This window comes from Alligator sinensis, unplaced genomic scaffold (assembly GCF_000455745.1).
Source record: "Alligator sinensis unplaced genomic scaffold, ASM45574v1 scaffold1102_1, whole genome shotgun sequence".
NCBI lineage: Eukaryota > Metazoa > Chordata > Crocodylia > Alligatoridae > Alligator > Alligator sinensis.
The window spans coordinates 778,110-786,959 of NW_005842342.1; the positions used below are offsets into that span (position 1 = coordinate 778,110).

General features: G+C 45.6%; 1 protein-coding gene across 1 annotated transcript in view; it reads left to right on the top strand.

Moving 5' to 3' along the window:
• The window catches only part of CPA6 (carboxypeptidase A6), a 150,577-nt gene that overhangs the window by 53,702 nt on the left and 88,025 nt on the right, over positions 1-8,850 (top strand). The window contains exon 5 of the mRNA XM_025210220.1: positions 5,875-5,950. Within this exon, the coding sequence (XP_025066005.1) occupies positions 5,875-5,950 (76 nt within the window). The remainder of the gene's footprint in view (positions 1-5,874; positions 5,951-8,850) is intronic.

The following is an 8,850-nucleotide window of genomic DNA, read 5'->3' on the forward strand; positions in this document are numbered from 1 at the left end:
TTAACATCAAGGGAGATATGAGGGAGTTGTCAGAGACTGAAGCAGGGCATGGGACTTCTATGAATGTTGATTTGGGTTGTGGTACTGGTGTTGATAAGATGAATTGCTGCTGTTGTGTATGTTTTGGAGGATTGGGTGCATCTTTGATGTTAATCTTTTTTACTTGATGGGTTAGATTCCTTAATTAATAAAGTTACAAAAAACCCCAGCATGGACAGACTGGACATCCAAGAGGGGAAGTTGTACAGCGCCAAGAGAAAATGGCAAGAGAGTATATGGTTTGGTGAGGTGGACGTTGCATGGAAAGGTAGGGGTTCTAACAGGGGTCCCTGGCTTCCAATGAAACTTCCCTAGTGTTGTTTATCCATGTTAGCCAATAAATAGCAAATGCAAGATGCAGTGGGCCAACTTCAACAGGGCTGGAAAGGGAGTTGTGCAATGCGCAGTATAACCTCAGCAGTTTGCTGTCAAGTAGGAGATGCAGGCTTAAGCCTGCTCCGGATAAAGGAGGACTAGAGGAATATGCCCTAACCACTAAGCTCATGAGCTAAAACATTAGCAGGGCCTCCTCCATTTTACCTCAAGCAGGTACATGCACAGCACAATTCTATTCATCCTGTGGCAAAAAGGAGTCCCAAACTCTGCATAATTGCTAAAAATTATAGTTTCGTAGCTGCACACATGTCATTTTTGCACTTGAAATGAAAGGACCCTTAGTGATCTGACCAAGGCCCTCAGGAAGTTCTTTGTGAAGAATGAACCTAAACCTAGATCTGCAGAACAGCCTACTGAAGCCATATACCTGCTTCCTCAAAATTATGTTCTTAATTCCAATATTTTCAAGTTAATTTCCTTCAAACTTGGCATGTGACTTAGATCTAAGTAAAATCAAGAAACAAGTTAATATGAACAGAATATAAAGTAAATTGCAGCTAGAATTACTGTTGCTGCTGTTTGGCTATGTGCATGGAATTGGAAATTAGCTGGACCGATTTTGAAAAAAACTTTTAAAAACTTAGAAAGCCACAAAGTTTCTTTGTAGATTTGTGGCATGGAAAAGTAAACAGTTGATCTGCAAAATTTATGAACCCCTACAAATAAAGACATCAAGTTGAAATGCAGCTGCCACTATACTAATCATGAATGGCACGTGCCCCCGGTGGCTGGGGGGGCACGGCTGCACTGTCGGTGGCAGGAGCGCAGCAGCGGTGGTGGGAGCTCAGTGGTGTTAAGCAGGGAAACTCCTGCAGGTGCCACCAGTGCTGACGGCGGTGGGGAGGGGGATAGTGAGCACCAAAACCGGGGGTCAGAGACCACCCGCAGGTGTCGCCAGCAGCATCGGTGATGGCTAGCGGTGATCATGGACCACCTGCAGACGTCGCCGGCAGTGTTGACGGTGGGGTGGCTACCACTTGCGGTGCCTTTTTATAGGGAGTGCACCACCACACTCGGGGTGGACGTGCACCCGTGTGCACCCCCTACACATCACCCCTAATACTAACAGCTTTTGCAATGATGGCTTCTTGGTACAATGAATGTGGGCATGCTTGGAATAGTTCATTTAAAAAAATGAACATTACACTCAAGCCAGAAAATTATCAATATTTAGTGCAAACATGTTAATTGTGCCTGCTTCAGGAATTAAATAAAAGTTACTATATATCAGGGATTCTCGACCCCTGGCCCACGGGCCAGATCCAGCCCCCAGAGCAGTGTCATCCAGCCTACAGGGCTCCCCACGGGTCCAAAATTGGGCAGTAGGGGAATGGTAGCAGTGTTAATTGCCACTCCCCTGCTGCCAGATTTCCAGACTTGCGTGAAGCCCCATAGACCAGATAGCATGGTCTTACAAACTAGACCATGTGGCACAGGGCCCAATCTGGGTGTTTAGGGCAGGGGCAGCACTGGCCCAATTTGAACACACAGGGTCAGGTGGTGATGGCATGAAGCTCGAACTGAGCACATAGGGACTAGATGGAGGAAGCTTGGGGCCCAATCCAGGTGTACAGGGGTGGGTGGAAGCAGTGCAGGGCCTGATCCTGGCACATGGGGTCCAATCTGGCCTGTGGAACTTGTGCCACTGATCAGGTCCACAGAACCAAAATGTCATGCATCACTGGTGTATACTGCTTTGTTTAAACAGACAATTGGAAGGGTTCCTACATTTTTTAAGATTCTCCCATGAATACAGATTGAATGATCTTCATGTCATGCTCTTACACAGATAGTCCCAGCACTCCTCTTGTTTGCTTCCTCTGCCCTCTCCTTTGGTTTGCTTCCTTTTATTCTTCTTTCCTGCATATTTTGTCTGTTGTACTCTTATATGCTTTGTTAATTGTTGGATTTTGTTGATGGGGCAGGTATGGAGGGAGGGTGGAGAGGGGGCGTTTCTTTTTTCTCTCTCTCCTCTGCTTATGTGTGGCTAGATGCCACTTAGGTTGCAGAGCTGAGAGAAGGATGGGATGGCAGGCTGTTTCTGAAGAGTGCCTTGAATCCAGTGAGGTTGAGAACTACAGCCTTAGAAGCTCCCATACTATGAATAACTTTTCATATGTATTCTTCAGTTTGTTAGCACCTTACCTTGCTTGACCAGTTGTGTGGACTAGTAGTCACATAGAGGAAAGTCGTTCTGAAGTAACAGTTTTTCAAGCTGTCTTTAGGGAACAAATGCTTTAAAGTGACTTTTTCTCCCTGATTTTCTCTATATGCATTTGAACTGTAACATGCTATTCTTTAAACTGTATCTAAAGTACTAGAAAAGGCTGTATAATTTTAGAATGATATGGGGGAGAGTTTATCAGACAAATAAAACCCCTAACATAAAAACAAATCCTCGTACTGCCTCTCTACCCCTAGCCAGGGTTTTTCCTCAAGAAGTGAGGAAATTCCTCAAGAATTTACATTAATAAAGTCTCTTTAGTAGAAAAGGGGAGTGCTGTACTTCCAACCCTATTAAAAGGTACATATATTATGCAGAAATGCATCAATGAATCTTCCTAATATGATCAAAGATGAGCAACCAGCGAACCAAGAATTTCTCTCTCTCTGTCTCTCCTTTTCTCTGCTGCAGCAGCATAGGGGAGGGAAATACTGGCCAGAAGCAGCTGTGGCATTCACTACTGTTTTAAAAAAGTGGTCTGTGCTGGTGCCCACTAACAGAGCTAGCTATTCATTTTGCTTAGTAACAGAGCAATCTCCACGGATGTCAAGGTCTGGCTACTGTGCCTCATCCACCAGTCTCTTCTGGTCATTTTGTTTAATACACCCTGTGTACTGCTGTTTGCTTAGAAGGGTGTCGGCAAATGCTTTCAATTGTGTTTACACAAACTCAAACTCATCCTACTAAATCATAGCTTGAAAATTTTGTATGGCTTCTCACCAATTGTAAAAGGAAAACTTGTTCTAGGCTGTGGAGCCCTACACCAACTTCTGCCAAATGAAGCTGTTTTGCTGTTTGTTTGCTTTTTAAAGAGACATTGCTTGTCCTGATGAATACAAACTGACTTTGCAAACAGACTTATGGAGCACTGATTCTCCAAGTCAGGGGGCAATTCCAGCACTAACTGGCACTAATAGAGTTTCCAAATTGTATCAATTTGTAAAGAACAGCACTCTTCAATTTTACTACTGCTAAACTGATCCTCTCCTCTGGGCAGAAGTGAAACAGATGTGACGGGCTGGCTGGCAGTGACTTAGCCCAGAGGTTTTGAAGGGCAAAAGATGATTGGAAGACTTGGGATTCCTTTTCCTCACCAATCAGGCCCCAGAGACTCACCCTCCATGTCCCCTGATTGGCCCTGTGGGTCACCTGGAGGGGGATAAAAGGGGCAGCGCAGCTGACTCAGGAGAGACCAGTGAGGGACCACCAAGAAGGAGCTTCAAAGAGCTGGCAAAGAGCTGGGCTAGCAGGGCAGCAGTTGCCCCAGAAGAGCCTGAAGGAGTGGGACCTGCAGGCAGCAGTTGGACCCTCAGCAGCGCGGTGTGTGGCCGGCAGGAGAGGCTCCCCGCTGGCTCCAGGATCCCCTACAAGAGGCTATGGCCAGCAGGACAGACATCCCAGCTCCAGCAAGGATCTGAGCAGCGACCTGAGAGGTTCCCAGCCCTGCTTCCAGCTCCTCCAATAAGAGGCCAGGCAGCTTGACATGAGGCTGGAGCTACGGGAAAGTCAAGACCCCTAGCAGCCTAGAGCAGTGCTAGCACTGGTGGCTGTGTGGCAGAGTTTCTGCCTGCCATGTGGGAGATCTGAGTTCAAGTTGTGACTTGGGGTGAGTGAGCTAACAGGGAGGAATTCTTCTTGCAGTGGAAAGGGGTCATTGTGTTTTCCCCCCTTTCTCCCCCTCCAGGTACCCAGGCCCTATATTCCTTCTCATTTGACATTTTGTATTTTGTGCCGTTTATATTTCGCCAACCAGTATTGTTTGTTCTGCTGTTTGTTTTACATTTTGGTTAACCCTGTCTATTGTCAACTGCATGGCTATGCCTGTGATTGTAAGTGTCTAACCTGTGTTGAATCCTGCCCCCTCAGGGCATTGTAGTGTCCCCTATACCCCCTGGTTTATACTGATTATGTTCCCAGTATTGTTCTCTCATTAAAAGGTATGTGGTTAAGTCCCCAGTGGTGGTCTGGCTCTTCTCTATAGGCAGAGGAGAGTCCCTACACTTCCCACAGCACTTGTACACTTGCTCTGATCCCTTCAATTGGAGAGGGAGTACCTCTTGGAGTATACCGCCTGGGTTGCACAGGGAAGAATGCGTCAATTTAAGTCATGAAAATCCAAGTCAACACTGGAAGTATTCATAGGGGGAGGAATTCTCTTCTCCCCAAAAGAAGCTGGAGAAGCACACAGCAGGAGGATAATCCTATAGCCAGACACTTGCATGAGGCACCCGTAATCCAGAGGCCAACATAAAACAGAGCATTTTAGGAGTCCAAAGACACAACTATCTCTGCACCTGTCCAGCTTTAGAGCTGCTAGCTGTGGAGGAGTGCCAAAAGTCTCAGCAAGAATTGGTTCTGAAGGTTATTGTTATATCCATCATGTACCCATCCAGCTAACCTAAAGCAGGCCAAGATTCTTGTTCCAATCTACATCCTCTTCCCGCTTGCAGATCCCCTCTTCATTCAAATCAAGCAACTTCCTCCACCTTCCTGCCTAGTCTCACTAAGGTTTTCATAGAACAAGAGTGATTTTTCTCCTGCTCTCAGTTCAGATGCCCATTGGCACGCCCTGTAGCAACCCAGAGCTGCCACTGCAGGCGGAGCCCTGCTCAGGAAAGATGGAATGTCTAGGAAAGTAAGCTCCTCAAATCTAGGTCTCTGCTGATATGAACTGTTATTTTTTGTCAAAGGCTTTTGACTTGGCAAAATTTGAGCAGAGACTCTCTCAGAAATAGCAAAAGGTACATCTGTTATGAAGCCAACACTTCTGCCAAATTGCAAGTCTCTTCTCCACCAGTTTTTTAAAGGCTCTCAGAATTTTGATGTGTATCTTCCCTTTGTTTCTTGTTCTCTTAAACAATTGAAACACTTTTGCTGAAATTTTTGAGTGAAAAGAGGGAGAGGGAATCAAGCTCAGGGCTTAACTTTGAAGGGTTAAATTTGAAGTAACTGAAAAAACAGTCCCTATAATGGGTAGTGATGGACAATTTTAATAATAGGTGTCCTTATCTGTACCTATAATTAATCAGCTTACTTATAGGGAAGGGCAGAGTTAAGTGAGATCAGGTTTGAAAGCAGATTTGTGAATCACCTGTCATTTTAATAGTGCTTAAAGAGACATAATGAATATGTTCTTTACATAGCTATATTTACTGCTGCGTCTTGTTGTTGAAAAGAGTCATTAAAGCTTAAATTCAATGTTATTTTATCAACAGTGATAAAGTAATAAGGCTTGTTCCAGGAAGTGACAAAGAAACACAGGCACTGAAGTCTGTATTTCATCAACTTAAGGTGAGTTGCCGCTCCGTGGTCTCAATACATGTTCTCTTGTAGAATGTTGTAATGGGTTAATTCACTTGCATTTCACCCAGTGACTGTTTCAAATCCTGAATTAAGTCAACTGAAAGAAGAGAGTGCACAGAGGAAGCACAAGGAGGAGGTTAAAAGGGTCAGCCTGAAGAATTAGAGATAGTGGGAAAAATTCTTACTTCAACAGATCTCAAATTCCGTATGAAGATTTAGAGTTCCCCCCACCCCTACAGCTAAAAAAAAAGAAAGAAAGAAAGAAAGAAAAATATAAAGCAGGGTATCAAATATCTCACCAATTCCCTCCTAATGCTATTGCTAGCATCCTGATGCTGTTGCCCTGCTTGGCACCCTGACTGATGCATCCAATGTGTCAGCATGTGAACATCGTTTCAGAATCTTGCAAAGTTAATGGAGGGACAGCAAAACTGTTTTGAAAGCAGCACAGTGTGTTCTCACAGGAAAAAAAGAAAACATACCCAGAATGCATCACCTCCCCCAAATTTGGCCTGCTGTACTACAGAAAAATGTGGGAGGAAGGCCACCATGAGCAAGCACTAAATTTGGGCATCACAGGGAAACCAACCCTTGTAAATAGTCAAACTCTTCATGGTAAAGACCCAGGGCTAGCTTCACAAAGCTGTTAAAGCTCACAAGTGCCTCTTCAGATGTCTAAGTCTGATATCTGTTTGCCACTGTTTGCTCAATTGGGGGGGGGGGGGCTTTGCACAACACAGGGGTTTAATTCTCCCTACATTGAAGCAGTGTTTTTTTTAAAAACACCACTTCAATTTAGGGTGTAGTAAACCCCCGTGTCGTGTACACCCATGTCAGAGCCTGATCCTTACCTGCCTCTCCAGCAGTGGGGAAGGGAGAGCAAACTGCTGGAGGGCAGAGCAGTCTCTGAACTGCGGGCGGGGGGAGGGGGTGGAACGAGGAGACTGGTGCCTTCTTCTGTGGCAGTGGCAGCCCCCCCCTCCCCCAAAGATGGCACCCACATGCAGGCACCCACCGGGCTTGGGCAATCTGGCGGGGGGGTATCACAGCTCTGGAGGGAAGCACCAGGCCCCTGCACAGCTCATGCAGGCAGGCAGACAGGCAGGCTCCGGGGGGCGAGGAGGCGGGGGTGGGAAATCAGGAGCCTGCCTTCCCAGGCTGCTGCTGGGTTGCCTGCATGGTCTGCCTGCACAGTCCCTGAGCCATACGGAGCCCGGTGCTTCCCTCCATGGCTGTAGGGTAGGAAACTAAAACTCCTCATAGGTTTTTTACTTTGCAGTGCCCCAAAGTCAACTGCTGCATCCCAAAGTCATTTAAGGCACATTATGCCACCAAATGTGCTACAGCAGCTAGAATTAATATGCAGTATGTTGCCGAATGTACAAACAGCAATGCCATTAAAGCAGTGCAAAAGGCATTCAGCCTGCTTTAAACCTGCTTAAAAGTGTCATTCAGAAAATGAAGTTTTGCATGAATAATAAAATATTCATTGCGTAAAAAATTCCTATCTTCAAATCAGGTAAAGTGATTTGGTGGGTCCCAGGTGAGTAAGCTATTGGTTATACTGGGGTGATCTTCCAGTTATTGGGTGCCTACAGACATGCTCTAGCATCGCCTCACTGTCATATGTATTAAGCCCCTGCACATGGCTGCAGGTAAGCTTTAGCTAAAGCTCATTTGGCGAGCTTTAGCTAAAGCGCCCCCGTAGGCATTTTTAAATGTGCAGGGGTTTAATACACATGACACTGACCCATTTTAATTAAGAGCAGCTGTCCGGGAACTGCTGTAATTAAAACACACCCCCTAACCCCCACCCCTGAGCACGTGTATAGGCAGCCATTGCTGTCAAAGTGGGTAAGCTTTCTATCTTAGGCATCTAACTCCAGAAGAGGGTTTAAAGCTATTCACAGAGGTTCAACCCAAAATTAAATTGCCTATCTTTGAATCGCAGAGCTTAGGCTCCACCCCTCTCCAACTCATTTACTGCAGTTGCATTTAGCCAGCTCCCCACTGAGTTAACTTCTGAAAATCCCATTCTGAAACACTTAGCTTTCTGCAGGGATTCTGTGGAGGCCAGGACATCTAAATGAGGGCTGTGAATTCCACTGGGCAGCAGCATTTCTAAGAGTTAGGTATTGTAATGTTCAGCATTAATACCGAAGCCCCTTTAAGATACAGCCCCAGGTCTATGGCCTCATCTACACTGGAGGGCTTCTGTTGACACCAGATTTGTTGACAGAAAGCAGCTGCCACAGCCAAGCTGCCAGACGACACTCATACCCCCATGGTTTCTGGGGGTTCTGCATAGCTGCTGCCAGAGCTATATGGCTCAACAGCTGTGCTGGCAAGGGACAGTGTGTACTGTGAGAAGGAACAAGTGGTTGAAGGGACCATGTCAACCACCAGAAGGCACTGAGTAGTGGACACTGGGCTTGTCTACATAGGCCTTTTCACAAGGCAGCAGCAGAAACCTTCTTTCAGAATGGCAGGTTTACTTTGTTGGCAGAAATAAGGGTTTCTATTACTACAGAAGAGATATAAGCAGGGAGAAAACCCACCTATGTAGTATAGACCAGGTCTGTCTTTCTACAGCATCTGGTTCTAGTATGATGGAGCTTTGGGCCTGATCTCACCAGCTCTGAATGTTATATTATTATTTATTGTAACTTAAATAATAATGTTATTTAGCCAGTTACAGAAAAAAGATCCAGACATAAATTCAAGAAAACCATTTTGCATTAATTTATTGCCCTTTGTGTGCTGAGACATAGGAAGGAACACTTGTTTTTCCCTCTCCTAGTGCAAATCCTGCAGAGCCAAAGGTTTACTCACCGCCCCCAACTTCTTCTTATTATAGTCTCCCTTAGGCTCACAAAGAGATTCCTGCT